The sequence below is a fragment of the Acanthopagrus latus genome, chromosome 16 (assembly GCF_904848185.1).
Source record: "Acanthopagrus latus isolate v.2019 chromosome 16, fAcaLat1.1, whole genome shotgun sequence".
Lineage (NCBI taxonomy): Eukaryota > Metazoa > Chordata > Actinopteri > Spariformes > Sparidae > Acanthopagrus > Acanthopagrus latus.
Window position 1 is genome coordinate 782,579 of NC_051054.1, and position 14,800 is coordinate 797,378.

Here is a 14,800-nt window from a genome sequence, read left to right on the forward strand (position 1 = left end):
AAACGGACGTGTGCAGTTCTGTAGCTGCAGCAGGAGCCTGCAGTGTTTGTGCGAGTGGGTTATTTTCAGATTAGCTTCCTGTTCCACAGCTGATATTAATGAATGTGCTTCCAGCTCAGATGTCAAAGCTACATTTGCACATTTCCCAGCAGTGTCTGTTCATGCAACGCGTGTCGACGCCCTCTGTTTCTATGACGGGACGGCCGTCGTCCTCGAGGACGCAGCAGACGGGCGGCTTCTGTTTTGTGCCTTTGACCTGCGAAATAAAGTTTAATGTGTTGATCAGAATCTGTTGAGCTCTGAGCATTTCATCTCCTCATGAGGGGACGTCTGTGGAGCGATGAGTCGTCTCCGTTTTGATTTAAAGTCCATAAAATTCAGGATTTCAGTGAATGAACGTGTCAAATTATCTGTCTGGTGGGAGGAGCCTCCATCTGGTGGGAGGAGCCTATCAGAGCGTCTTCTCACAGTCCAACTGATGGTTCAAATCTTCACTTATCAGAATGTAAAAGTCTTTATTTTTGTGATTTTGACGTATTTTGTATTCTTGCTGTGTGAATGTTACTGGTCAGCTGTCTGTTACTCTGTTCTGATCACGTGTTATTGATTATCTCATCTGATCGGCGAGATGGAGACTAATAAAGTTTATTCAATACGTGTACTCAACATGTGGTGGTGGTCGCAGAGTTTCTGTTTGTAACTGAGAATGTCCTTTCATGTTTCACAGGGAGATTTACATGAGATTTACATGTGAAACGAAACATTTCACCGCTGAGAAATGACTCGTTTCATAACATCTGGAGAGTCTAGAAGAGCTGAACGCTTAAATTAGGAAGAAAACAGTCGGTACATGAAGGCAGACGTCTCCCAGACTCTGCAGCTCGCAGCAGAATGATCAGGATGGACAGAAAGAGCAAGTACGAGGAAAAATGTGTGTTTTAGATTTTGGAGTGAAACTTCCCTTTAAGGAGAAACGTGATGAGGCACAAAGTCACTTAAGCAGCTTTGACTAGCTGCAGTGTGCAGGTCTGAACCTCATGACAGAGCTTTATAATGAAGGTTTTAAAGGACCAGTCCACTCAAACGATCCGGACACTCAGGAGCTGTTTTATCTTATTTAGCAGAAAATCGTTCCAATCAAAACTCTCCAGTCTCCGCTGGCCGTTGCATAACTTCCTGTTCCTGTGGAGTCAGGGTGAAGGATGGACGTGTGTCATTACTCAGGAAACACACACACACACACACACACACACACACACACACACCTCCTCTCTGTCCTCAGACGCAGCAGGAGTTCATGTTTTATTAAACTGTTCCTTCACTCATGAATGTGTCTGAATGTGTTTAACGTCTGATCGGACTTTGAAGAAGGTTTTTCTTTCAGCTCTCAAGTACAAAGAGACGTCAGAGTGAAGGAGACGCTGCTGTAGTTTTAACAAGCTGATGATGATGATGATGATGATGAGCCTGTTGAAGGTCGAGCTGCAGCCTGAGAGCTGATGTTTCCTGCAGACAGTGAACTAAACTTTCACTCTGAGACGTGACCCTGCTGATTCTGGTTTATCATAAAGCTTCATTCAGCTGACTGCAGAGAGACAGAGAGTGTGTGTGTGTGTGTGTGTGTGTGTGTGTGTGTGTGTGTGTGTGTGTGTGTGTGTGTGTGTGTGTGTGCGTGTGTGTGTGTGAACTTTGAAGCCATTGGATTTACAGCTTGAGCAGCTCCACTCACCTGACAGCAGGTGCAGGGGGTCAAAGTTCACACTGACATGTATGAACACACACACACACACACACACACACAGACACACACAGACACACACAGACAGCACCATCAGATCGTTCAGATTCCGTCACGTCTTTGGATCTCTCACTGTGTCTGAGGTTCTGCAGCTGAAGGTAAGAAGTGTGTTTGTGTGCTGGTCGGATCCGTTCGAGCCTCAGGAGCTGCTCCTCCGTCTCTTTGCTCTCTGAGTGAGTCCGGAGACTTTAGTTTACTGTGAGTGTTGTTTATTCTCCTCAGGTTATTTCTGTCCTGCGGGATTGTGCGTCTCCGTTTCCTGTTCATGTAATGAAGCTCAGAGATAATAAAATCCACAGCGTATCTTTATTTAAATCTGCAGGCCGACTTGATGCTTCTGACTACAGACGGATGTTACTGCAGCCACTTTGCTCTTAAGAGAAGAAATGAAATCAGACTGGATGAATCAGAGGTGTTGAGCCGTGATGTAGAACTGTAAACTGTGTGTATGCAGATGACGCCGTCTTATACACACATGCTGAACAGCAGAGCTCGCAGCTACGCAGCTAATAGCTGCACCAACATTATCTCAGTTACATCTGAGTCCAAATGAAACTCAGGTTTTCTAAAATCATGTTACAGACTCTGATATTTGCATCCTCATCAGAACGTCACATGTTGTTTGTACTCTACCTGTTTCCTACCTGCTGACGGACCACAGATGCTAGTTAGCTTTAAGCTAATCTGGTAGAGTGCATCAAATGGTGACGTTCATGTTCCTGGTAGATAAATGGGCTCAAAATAATATCAGAATATTTTTAGGCTGTAGTGTGATACACAATATATGTCATTGTGTTTTAAAATTAATACTTCATAAATAAATAAAAGAACTCTGCGGCAAAACAAACATCAGGACATTTCTGACTAAATCCTGTTGTGATGCTGCAAAATCAAAAACAGTCATGAACGTGGAAATAACGGCCCAGAAACTTTCAAAAATGATGTCACTTTACTGTAAATGAAGTAAAATGAAAAGTGTCGTACAAAGTACAACAGACACACACACACACACACACACACACACGGATTATGATGGCTGAGGTATTTTTACAGCGCTGTATTGAGGGTGTGACTGCTGCTGTCAGCAGGAAGTAAAATAAACTCTTCACTCTTCGTTCTGTGACTCGATATTCAAGTATAAATTCGAGGTACTTTACATTTCTGCAGATATTGTTCTTTGTACTAAACTACAGCTGTAGTTACTCGTCACTCTTCAGATTTCCGTCCTGTCCAGTGAAAACCAGATGTGTTGGATGTTTGTGATGAACTGACAGTGCTGTGAAAAGTCCCCAGCAGTACTGCAGTAAAAGTCTCTGATGTTAAATGTTACGTCAGTAAAATAATCAGCTGATTTAGATAATGTGCAGCATGTGATCTGTAGAGTAACTGATTACTTGATGGATGAATCGTGGAGCTCTTGTGATTCCTTCAGCTCCAGAATCAGAACTTAAATCTCCTCCAACATCAGAACTTGATGTACAGATTTGTGTTTTATGTCCTGATCACATTTCTGCTCCCCCCTTTACTTCTCACTGCTGAGTCTGATCACTTTTAACCATATTTGAAACGTGTGTGCTCTTCCAGCCAATCAGGATGGAGGGTGAGGAGGATGGGGCGGGGCGAGTCAGGGAGCTGCAGGAGCAGAGGATGGCGGTCCAGAAGAAAACCTTCACCAAGTGGATGAACAGCGTCTTCTCCAAGAACGGGGTGAGACGGCAGGATGATGAGAGGTTTTTATCTCACAGTGGAAAGATTCTGGTTCTGATCTTACTGTTCTATAACCAGCAGACATGAGGTTCTGAAGGATGTGACAGAGGAGTCCATGAGTCTCTGTGGGTTACAGCTGAACATGTTCCTCTGTTAGTTAGTTACTTTATGTCTGTGTCAGGCTGATATCTGACCCTGAACCAGATCCAGGCCCGGGAGGAGGAACAGAACAGTGCTGAGTCGCTGTATTAATGTTGATTACAGTAATAATAATAATAATGCTGATGTGTGCGTCTGCACACTGATGCAACAACAAACACTTACACACACACACACACACACACACACAGGTGTGTGTGTGTGTGTAACAGTACTGTTACACGTGTTTTGTGGCTGCAGTGATGATGTCACTGATGATGTCAGTGTTATTGTTTCCGTCTGATGAGCAGTTATTAACTGACTCTCTCACAAACAATAATCATCACAGACTGTGACGCAGCTGTTCTCAGACCAGCGCCACAGAACCTGACAGAACCTGAGAGAACCTGACAGAACCTGACAGAACCTGAGAGAACCTGACAGAACCTGACAGAACCTGACAGAACCTGACAGAACCATGTGGATCAGCGCTGCTGCTCGGCCTCGTGTCCTGCAGCAGCTCCTCCAGATGTGCGACGGCTCCGGGTTTCACCTCACGTGTTCTCTCTGATAACCGTCTGCCAGCTGTTGGCTGAACACTGAGGCCCGCCGCGGCTTCATTCCCAGAATTCCTCTGAGATTTCTTCAGGATGGCAGCAGGGAGGGAAACATGCAGAGCTCTCACTCTGTCACTGTTTGCACCAGCGTTTTTACTTTCCTCTCGTATCATCCTGCAAAACGTCTGCAGCGTCTGACTGCGAGCTCACGTCCCTGTGAAACATCTACAGCACGAGTTCCAGGATCAATCACTGCCCGCAGCAATAAAGTCTCATCTTATCATGGAGATAATAAAATTAGACATCGTGACCTAATTGTTGATCATTTTATGTATCATTACTCTAAATCTGGCTCGTAGGCGAACTGATAAGATCAAATCAATGTAGCATGGAGTCAAAAGTACAGAAATATAAAGTAACATGAACAGAAATACTCCAACAGTCAGAGAGCTCCTGCAGTACTGAGAGTTACAACACTTCATGTAGAATATTTTGATCCCACTGTCCTGATCGTTAATGTTTTAATATATAATCAGCTGTTTTCTTCTAATAGCTTGAAGGTCATGTGACCCATCGACTCACAGCTGCTGATCTCAGTTCAGGGTCTGGATCCTCTGAAGTCCTTCAGAGACCTTGTTAACCTGGTCAGCTGTTGTTAAATGTGATGGTCTAAACTTTGGATCATTTCCTGGTTGTGTCACCAGATGTTTTACTCTTACGTCACGATTTCTGCCACCCAGGCCTGCGAAAGTGACGATCTACGCCACGCGATGTCGCCATTTTCTCTCTTTCTTTCTTCTTTTTTGGGCACGCAAAGAATCTTGGGATATGTGAGGCCACGAAGGATCGAGAGTTGTGATGTAATTGGCCTTCAAATGCTCCTCAGAAGGATGTAGACTCTGAACTGAGACACAGCCAGTCAATGCTGAAATGCTGAAATGTCTTGATGTACAGGTGAAATGAGAATATGAATATTTTCAATGAAAAATCTGCATTTTTTTCAATATCTTCATTATCCAGAGCACCAGCTGAGGCCAAAGATGACGGATGACTTCAGATCCACTTAAATGATGAAAAGTGCCCGTCAGAGTCTGAAGTGGCGTCTCAGTAGTTTGTCTCGCCACACTAACAGTTAAACTCAGATCCTGGAGGATGTGCATGAAGAGATGCTGGACGTTCGGTGACGGAGAGTCTCGATTTAAAACAAACACTCCACTTAATGAATAAAGATGTTACCTGACCTGCAGATAACCAGGATGTCCTGAGATGTTATGTAACGTTCCTCGGTCCACTCAGGGTGATCTCAGGGAAACTTAGCCCTCACGGTGAACTTCCTGCCAGTCACAGAGCTGTAAACACTCACTCACATCCTCCAAACACTCAGAGTCCATCTCTGAACAAGAACCAGTTCTGTTCACGTCAGGAGAAGTGACGGACAGTCACAGTGTGTCTGAAGTCAGCAGATCCAGAGAGTAGAAGTTGTTCCTTACAGTTGTTTCAGTTCCTCATCGTTCACCTGCTGAGCATCCCAGAGTCAAAGGTCACCTGTCAGTCGTTAACTGTCGCCTCCTCCTGCAGGAGAAGGTGGAGCTGACGGATGTTTACACGGAGCTGAAGACTGGAGTGGTTCTGATCCGTCTGCTGGAGCTCATCTCCGAAGCGACGCTGCCTCCACCCAGCCGCCGCAAGCTCAGAGTCCACTGCCTGGAGAACAACAGCATCGCCATCGGCTTCCTCAAAACCAAGGTAACTCACCTGTCCGCCTCAGACACGGTCCTGACCCGACCAGTCAGACCCTCAGAACCAAGGTAACTCACCTGTCCGCCTCAGACACGGTCCTGACCCGACCAGTCAGACCCTCAGAACCAAAGTTACTCAGAGTCTGAGGACCAAAGTGAAGTCCTGTCCACTTCCTGCCCTGACTGATGGTTCTGGTTCTGAGACAGTGGGTTGTGGTTTCTGCTCCACGTTAATTGAACACACTGCTGATGTCGGCAGCATCATAACTACACATGATTGAACACATACTTCACTGAGTTCCAACTTCCTGGTGTCAGCACGATCCATCAGAACTGTTCTGTGTCTTCAGCTCCATCTTGTGTTCATGTTGGTGTACTGCAGCTCATCGTCATGGAGACTGAGCACACTTCATACTTCAAATATCATCATCATATCACATGTAACCTCCAGCTCGTATCAAAGCACATTTATGGTTTTAATGATTTGATTCATTTAAATCACAATTAACGGCTTTGATTTGTTTGAAGAGTAAATAAAAGTTCTCTGAAGGTTTGAAGTGACGGTCTTTAAATCTCGTCTTGACCAATCACTGTGTTTCTGTCAGATTCGGGTGGATCTGATTGGTCCAGAGAATGTGGTGGACGGGGACCGTACGCTGATCCTGGGTCTGCTGTGGATCATCATCCTCCGGTTCCAGATCGGACCCATCAACCTGGAGGAGGTAACAAACAGAACCTTCAGTGGACGACACACCTGTAGCTCACCTGTCGGCACGAGTCTGCTCGTTTAAAGCCTCATCTTATAGGAGCAAACATTCCTTTCTTCTTTTCCCTTTCCTTTCCTTTCCTTTCCTTTCCTTTCCTTTCCTTTCCTTTCCTTTCCTTTCCTTTCTTCTTTTTCCTGTCCTTTCCTTTCCTTTCCTTTGTTCTTTTCCCTTTCCTTTCCTTTCCTTTCTTCTTTTTCCTGTCCTTTCCTTTCCTTTCTTCTTTTCCCTTTCCTTTCCTTTCCTTTCCTTTCCTTTCCTTTCCTTTCCTTTCCTTTCCTTTCCTCTCCTTTCCTCTCCTTTCCTCTCAGGGGGGTGAGGGCAGTGTTGCTCATCGCTCAGCGAAGGAGGCTTTGCTGATCTGGTGTCAGAGGAAGACGGCAGGTTATCACGGTGTTGATGTGCAGGACTTCTCGTCCAGCTGGAGGGACGGACTCGCCTTCAACGCCCTCATCCACGCACACCGGTAACACACACACACACACACACACACACACACACACACACACACACACACACACACACACATGCACACACACCCCCTCCATCCTCTCTCTCTGTCTCTCCATACAGGCCTGACCTTTTCGACTACCGCCGCCTCCACGGTGACGACGCCGTTCGTAACCTGCAGCACGCCTTCAGCCTGGCTGAGCGGGAGTTCGGCATCATGCAGCTGCTGGAGGTGGAGGACATGGTCGTCCCCCGTCCGGACGAGAAGTCCATCATGACCTACGTGTCTCTGTACTACCACTACTTCTCCAAGATGAAGCAGGGCCAGACCATCCAGAAGAGACTGACCAAGGTCTGGAGCTCACACACACACACGCACACGCGCGCGCGCACACACACACACGCACACACACACACACACACACACACACACACACACATACACACACACACACACACACGCACACACACGCACACACGCACACACACGCACACACACACACACACACACACACACACACACAAATAAACGTTTTTAATGTGAGAGTGGAAACAGTGATGTCAATGAATTAAAAATATATAATGTTGATTAGTGATAGCAGAGGTCTCAACATCTGCACACTGAAGGAAGGAAAGGAAAGGAATCAAAAGGAAAGGAAAGGAATCAAAAGGAAAGGAAAGGAAAGATTGAAGATTTCTTGTCAAGTTAAAGTGTCCTGCTGCATGAACAGATTAATTCACTGCTATCCAGTTAATTCTTTAAATCTGTCATAAACAAGAGTCCACCTGCTCTACATGAGAGAAACAGCATTAGTTAGAGAGGAGGCTCAGGTAGAACACACTGTGCACCTGTCCGCCCTCCGCAGGCTGATCCAGGAACAGCAACACTCACTCTCACATGCTGACTGTCTCTAATCCTCCTGCCACCTCCTGGATTACTGCTGGATTAGATTCCAACAGGAAGTCACCTGCTGACAGAGCTACAACACACAGAGCAGAACACACACACCTGGAGGAAACACACACCTGGATGAAACACACACACCTGGATGAAACACACACACACCTGGATGAAACACACACACACCTGGATGAAACACACACACCTGGAGGAAACACACACACCTGGAGGAAACACACACCTGGAGGAAACACACACACCTGGATGAAACACACACCTGGATGAAACACACACACCTGGATGAAACACACACACACCTGGATGAAAACACAGCAGCAGAACACACAGAGCTGGTGTAGAAGACAGATGAGTCACTCAGAGAAACTGATGAAGGATTACTGGTGGTGATGTTTCTTGTCAGTTGGTCAGGTGAGCCTCTCTATCCTGTGTGGGTGATTGTGGGCGGGGCTAAAGAGGCTAAGCTAATCAGATGGGATCACACACACAGGAAGAGAAACAAGTGTTGAACCGAGCTGAGGCTGCACACCTTCACCTGCTGTCAGAGAGGAGACCAGACTGACCAGCCGTCTGATGGAGATTCTCATGTGGTTGTTGTCTCTGTTGGGTTGCTAAGCTACATGTTTGTGTTTGTCTTGAGAGCTGTAGCTGTGTTGTACCTGCACAGGTGAGAGACTGTTCAGTGATCTGAGGGAAGAACCACACGTGTGTTTGTAGAGAGTTGTTACTGATCTCCTGCTTGTTGGGTTGTTAACTTTGAAAGGATTAGAAGTGTCGATACCTTCAGTGTGTTGAAGTGTTTCAGTGATCGGCTCGTTGATTCTTTGGATTATTGATCCTCTCATCTCTTCATGTTGTGTTGTGATGGTTGGAGCTCGAACAATGTGGGCTGTGAATGTTCATGACGCAGGTGAACCAGGTCTGTCCAGGTCCAATGAGTTACCTGGGGTCACATAGTGATGGCTGCAGGTGGGTTCAGGTGTGTCACTGGTCCACTGTGGGTTTGAACAAAAGTTTAAAATGATTAGAGTGGAGTTAACACAGGTGTGTCCAGGTGTGTCCAGGTGTGCTTGATCCATCATCCCCAGCCATTCGGTCAGAACTCTTTTGACTACCAGGACTTATTCTCATCAGGTAAAGGTAGTTCAGGCTGTTCCAGGTGTGTCAGGTGTGTCAGGTGTGTCGAGCTGGCTGAGGTGAGAGTGCAGAGTGAACAGTATGTTGGTGGGAGGACGTCTCAGTGGTCAGTGGGTGAAGAGGCAGTACAGGAGAGAGACCTCCACCAGGTCCCTCGACAAGGTGTGTTCTGTGTGTCCACATCATCCCGTCCTGTCCTTTACTGATTGTTCTGAACTTCTTCTGCTGGTTTGTTGGATGAGAACTTGTTTGTGTCTTCAGATAGTCGGGATGCTGACGGAGCTGGACGGCATGAAGGTCCAGTACGAGAGGCTGGTCTCAGATCTGCTTCACTGGATCAAGACCAAGGTGACAAACACAGAAACAGTTCTCACATTTAAAGAAACCAGAGAAAGAGCGTCTGTCTCAGTGAAGTGAGTGAAGTTTGTGTGGCTGATCGATCAGGTGGTGCAGCTGAACGACAGACGGTTCCCGAACTCAGTGAAGGAGATGCAGAAGCTGATGATGACTTTCAAGACCTACAGAACTGTGGAGAAACCTCCCAAATACCAGGTGAGACCTCATCATCATCATCATCATCATCATCATCATCATCATCATCATCATCGGAGTCCGTCAGTCGCTCAGCTTCAGTTTCATTTCTCAGCTGATTCAGAGGAATTATTATTTTGGCAGTGAGATAAATCGAGGTTTGTCTTTGAGTGTTTGTTTATTGTGGTGCATTAGTGTGTAATTGTGTGATTTTGTGGTGGTGTGTCTTCAGGAGCGCGGAGCGATCGAAGCTCACCTGTTCAGTCTGAAGACTCAGCTGGCAGCCAACAACCAGTGGGCCTACAATCCTCCAGAGGGTATCAGAGAACACTCTCATGCTCAGACACTGTGTTGTATATACTGTTAGATAGATAGATAGATAGATAGATAGATAGATAGATAGATAGATAGATAGATAGATAGATAGATAGATAGATAGATACTTTATTGATCCCAGAGGAAATTCAAGCATCCAGTAGCAATAACAAACATTGAACATACATTGAACATACATGCAATATAAAAAAAAAAAAAACAGTAGAAATAAGAATATGGAATAAGAAAATGTTATAAAAATGTTTTGAGTGACGGTAGAGGTAAAATTTTTTTTAGATAGATAGAATGTTGCAGTTGTTATGTTGCAGTGGCACAATGACCCTGTCGGCCTCTGCAGCCTTCTATAACACTGCGTCCTGCTGTGTTTTGTGTACTTGAAGGTAAAACCCTGAGCGACATCGAGAAGAGTTGGGTTTTGCTGGAGAGAGCTGAGCATGAGCGAGAGCGAGCCCTGCAGGAGGCGCTGCTTCGCCTGGAGAGCCTGGAGCAGCTCGCCCAGAAGTTTGGGAGGAAGGTAAAAACCTCCAAACCTACAAGATCTAACGAATCTGTGAAGTAACACAGCTGAAGCCTACATGTTGCTCTCTGGAGGACAAAGACATAAGTAATCTTTGTCCTCATCTCTCAGGCGGCGCTGAGGGACGGGTACCTGGAGGACACGCTGCGTCTCATCCGGAGGCAGGACATCCGAGCTCTCTCCACCCTGGAGGAGGCTCAGGCGGCCGGCCGGCGTCTGGAAGCCCTCGCCACCGACGCTCATGCCCGAGAGCCTCGTTTCACCGCTCTGAGAGACATGGCCAAGAGCATCGAGAGAGGAAACTACCACAGCAAGGAGCAGATCATCAGGAGGTGACTGCCATAGATACTGTCACATCACAGAGGACACACTGCATGAACATCAACATTTATCTGTGTGTTTGTCAGGGAGGAGAGCATCAGTCATCGGTGGAAGGACCTGCTGCAGCAGCTCCAAGAGCAGAAGGTGCTGCTGGGAAATGTAGTTGAAAATCTGAGCGTCCTCAGAGACGTGGAGCTCGTCTCCCAGGAGCTGAAGGAGCTGCAGGTGAGTTCACTCTGAAACACATTCTGTTATTTAATAATTCAAGTGTCAAATCTCTACCGTCTCCGTCTCCAGTCCCAGGCCAGTTCGTCTGAGCTGGGCAAACAGCTGGCTGAGGTGGAGTCTCTCCTCCAGAAGCAGGACCTGCTGGAGGCTCAGATCTCAGCTCACGGTGAAACCATCAGCTCCATCAGCAGCAGAGCACTGAAGGTACAACACTGATATCATCCATGTTGCTGCAGACAGCACATCACTCCTGTTCGATTGACTGAAGGTTTGATGTAACCTTGAATCTTCACCTGTCTTTGTCTTCCCGTCAGGTGAAGGTGAGAGATGGTCAGCAGATCCAGAGCAGAGTGAGAGCTCTCGACACTCAGTACAAATCTCTGGTGTCTCTCAGCAGCAGCAGGTTTGTTTTCACCTCATCAGCTGCTGATTGATCACGTCACTGATTACTGAACAGCAGATCATCATGTTTCCTCTCCTCCTCTCCCTCCACCAGGAGGAGACAGTTGGAGGCTCAGTTGAGGTTGTTTGAGTTCTTCTACGACTGTGAGGAGTTGGAGGCGTGGCTGTATGAGCGCTGGCTGAGGCTGCAGACCGCCGGACTGGGACGAGACCTGAACCACATCCAGCTGAGTCAGCACAAACACAAGGTGGAGCACTCGAGTCTTAACAAACTGAAGTCTGTCTGATCTGAATCAGTTCCAATCAGTTCAATAATTCTGACTGATGCTGTGTCAGGTTCTGGAGGCGGAGCTTCAGGCCCAGGAGTCTCTGTATCAGGGGGTTCTGGCTCGAGGTCAGGACCTGCTGTCCAAACAGAGTCCGGTCAGCCAGCGAGCCATCCAGAAGTGGATCAAGACCCTGAGGAAGCAGTGGAGTCACATGACCGAGGAGGCGACAGGGCGCCGCGACAGACTGCAGGCCGCCGCCGCCATCAAACAGGTAGAACCAGGAAACAGGAAACAGGACAGAAAGACAGGAACCAAACAGGAAGTAAAAACAGGAACCAAACAGGAAGTAAAGACAGGAAATAAAGACAGGAACCAAACAGAAGAGGAGGGAGAAAGAAGTTTTGTTGTTATGCAGAACATGTTTCTGAGAGGGAGAATTAGCCGAGTGTAGCACTGAAGCTAAGCTATCGATTAAGACAAAGAAAAATAAAACCAGTGTTTGTACGATTCTCTCTGATGCTGAGACTTCCCTTCACTAACTGCTTCCTGTCTGTTCAGTACTTTGCAGATGTGGCGGAGGCCAACTCCTGGCTGGGCGACAGGAAACCGCTGCTGACCAGCGAGGATCATGGGAAGGACGAGTCGAGCACGGCGGCATTGCTGCAGCGCCACCTGCGGTTGGAGAAGGAGATGGCGGCCTACGGCTCGGAGATAAAGAGGCTCTCGGAGCAGGCGAGGAGCGCGGCGCAGCTGACGGCGCTGACGGTGCTGACGGTGAGTCCAGCAGCGGATCAGAACCAGGCTTGTTAACCATGTTCAAGTTTATTGTTATTGTTATTTACAGATCTATAGCTGAGATAGCTTGTGATGATTTTCTCCCTCACCTTTATAAAAACACATTTTCACTTCACAGTTGATGTTTTCCTTCTACACCTGCCTCTCCTTGTGTAGGCGGAGCCTCAGCAGAGTAAGATGATCCAATACAGTGACTCCTCTGATGAGGAGGAGGGGCCAGGAGCCATGACGCCATCGCCTGGCGCCAGCAGTGGGAGGAGCTCTGGGAGCTCTCAGAGTGACGACAGCAGGGCCAAGGTCCGCTTCAGATACAGCCGAGGTACAGGAGGTCACTCCGCCACCGCCACACAGCAGAGCATGATGGGAAATGACACAAACTTCAACATGATGATGTTCAGTCACCAGGACAGAAAGAACAGAATGAGTTTGATTTATTATAAAGTGATTCTGGGATCAGTTTTTACTTGAGGAGGTATCAACACAATACATCGTCATGTATCATCATCATTATATAACAGTTAGTTCTAATAGTTAGTCTTGTTTTTGCTGCCTTGTATAGATTTGACACAATTAGATGAAATGCGGGAGGATTGAAAACTGTGAAGTAATGTGATCTGATCTGATCTCAGGTCAGGTTCCGTGGGATCGCGGTGAGATTGTGACGATCATCAGCACCGAGCTGGATGGAGAGCGAGTTCTGGCCAGAGACGGTCGAGGAAACCAGCAGCTGATCCCCAAAACCTTCCTGTCGCTGCTGCCAGCCGCGGTACGATCAGTCATCAGTAACACCCACATCAGTCTCAGCCGTATATAAATCTCTGTCAGTTGGTACCTCGTGTTAAAGCCTTCTGCCCTCATCCTTCTTATTCCTGTCTCTGCTCAGGCTCCTCCCCCCGCCCCCCCCTCCACCAATAGTGTGGCAGGAAGCCCGAGCGGGAAGTTGAGTCGTCCGAGGCGAAGCCGCTCGATGCGTCGCGGCACGGCTGAGATCCAGACAACATGGCTGCCAGATCCTCAGTACCAGAGAGACACCGTGGAGAGCACGCGGGCCAGTCTGGACCAGGACTACAACTCCCTGTACAACCTGGTCAAGGTGACAGGGGCATCATGGGAAATGTGGTCTGATAACACTGTGAGAGATGTTGAATGAAAAGACTTCATATCTGTTTGTCTTTGTGTCTGCAGTCGAAGACGAGGACTCTGGAGGAGACGCTGCGTCTCCATCGATTCTACAACAGCTGTCAGGAGTTCGAGTCGTGGATGGAGGACAAGGAGAACGTCCTGAACACCTTCAGCACCGACGCCGACAACCTGGGAGTCGTTCAGGCCAAATACGAGGTAGGAAGACTTCACTCAGTGTGAGTGTTAACTCAAACCGGGTTCAAGTGTTAAAGGGACAGTACAACAACAAACAAGACGGATCCAGAGAGTCGCTCATCGGATTTTCTCTTTTCTGGACAGAGATCTTGATTAATCGGATTCAGCCTTGATTGACTATGTTGTTGAAGTTTTTCACCTCCAGTTTTTATTTCACTTCTAAAATAATCGACTGAACACGAGCAGCTCGACTGTAAGTGATAAACAACTGGGAAAAGATTTTAAAGAGGAAAATTCAAACCACATGAGCTCAAACATCAACAAACTAATCTGTGTTGACTTCCAGAACTTCCTGACTGAGTTGGCAAGTGGGCGTGGCCAGTTGGATGACATCATCAAAATGGCGGAGGAGCTGGTGAAGAGCCGGCACAGTAAACAGAGAGAGATCCTGGCCCGACAGAAGAGAGTTACCAGCAGGTACTGACTGAATCAAACTCTCACACTGATGTTATTGATCATGGATCGGTGATCAGGTGTCTCTGACCTCACGCCCCTCGTGTCTGCAGGTGGGATCGGATCCAGCAGCTGAAGGATGAGAAGGCGCACGAGCTGCTGAGCACAGCGGACGTTCAGTCCTTCCTGCAGAGCTGCGAGGAGGCCAAAGCTCAGCTGCAGGATCAGCTGACCCGGCTCGACACCGTGGACGTGGGCTGCAGCTCCTTCACCCTGCGGGCCGAGGAGAAGAACCAGGCTCAGGCCCTCCGAGACATCCAGGCCCTGGAGGGAAAGATCGCCTACCTGAAGAGCGTCGCCAAGATGTACGGCTCTCACTGAGTGACCACTTACCTCAGGATTCCTTCTCATGGAGCCTTGTT

The 14,800-nt window shown here is 47.6% G+C and overlaps 1 protein-coding gene across 2 annotated transcripts in view; it reads left to right on the forward strand.

Moving 5' to 3' along the window:
• Positions 1–1,779: 1,779 nt before the first annotated feature.
• sptbn5 (spectrin, beta, non-erythrocytic 5) overlaps positions 1,780–14,800 on the forward strand; it is a 37,534-nt gene continuing 24,513 nt past the window's right edge. Inside the window, exons 1-23 of one of the 2 annotated variants that reach the window (XM_037071438.1) lie at positions 1,780–1,896; positions 3,383–3,505; positions 5,779–5,946; positions 6,545–6,661; positions 7,015–7,169; positions 7,277–7,505; positions 9,471–9,557; positions 9,654–9,761; positions 9,973–10,057; positions 10,457–10,590; positions 10,705–10,925; positions 11,001–11,139; positions 11,212–11,346; positions 11,457–11,545; positions 11,639–11,792; positions 11,881–12,084; positions 12,372–12,587; positions 12,765–12,927; positions 13,238–13,374; positions 13,492–13,701; positions 13,794–13,946; positions 14,272–14,402; positions 14,492–14,743. In XM_037071438.1, coding sequence (XP_036927333.1) covers positions 3,392–3,505; positions 5,779–5,946; positions 6,545–6,661; positions 7,015–7,169; positions 7,277–7,505; positions 9,471–9,557; positions 9,654–9,761; positions 9,973–10,057; positions 10,457–10,590; positions 10,705–10,925; positions 11,001–11,139; positions 11,212–11,346; positions 11,457–11,545; positions 11,639–11,792; positions 11,881–12,084; positions 12,372–12,587; positions 12,765–12,927; positions 13,238–13,374; positions 13,492–13,701; positions 13,794–13,946; positions 14,272–14,402; positions 14,492–14,743 — 3,401 coding nt within the window. In that variant the 5' untranslated portion in view covers positions 1,780–1,896; positions 3,383–3,391. The remainder of the gene's footprint in view (positions 1,897–3,382; positions 3,506–5,778; positions 5,947–6,544; positions 6,662–7,014; positions 7,170–7,276; positions 7,506–9,470; positions 9,558–9,653; positions 9,762–9,972; positions 10,058–10,456; positions 10,591–10,704; positions 10,926–11,000; positions 11,140–11,211; positions 11,347–11,456; positions 11,546–11,638; positions 11,793–11,880; positions 12,085–12,371; positions 12,588–12,764; positions 12,928–13,237; positions 13,375–13,491; positions 13,702–13,793; positions 13,947–14,271; positions 14,403–14,491; positions 14,744–14,800) is intronic. The other variant, XM_037071439.1, reaches the window with a different exon arrangement.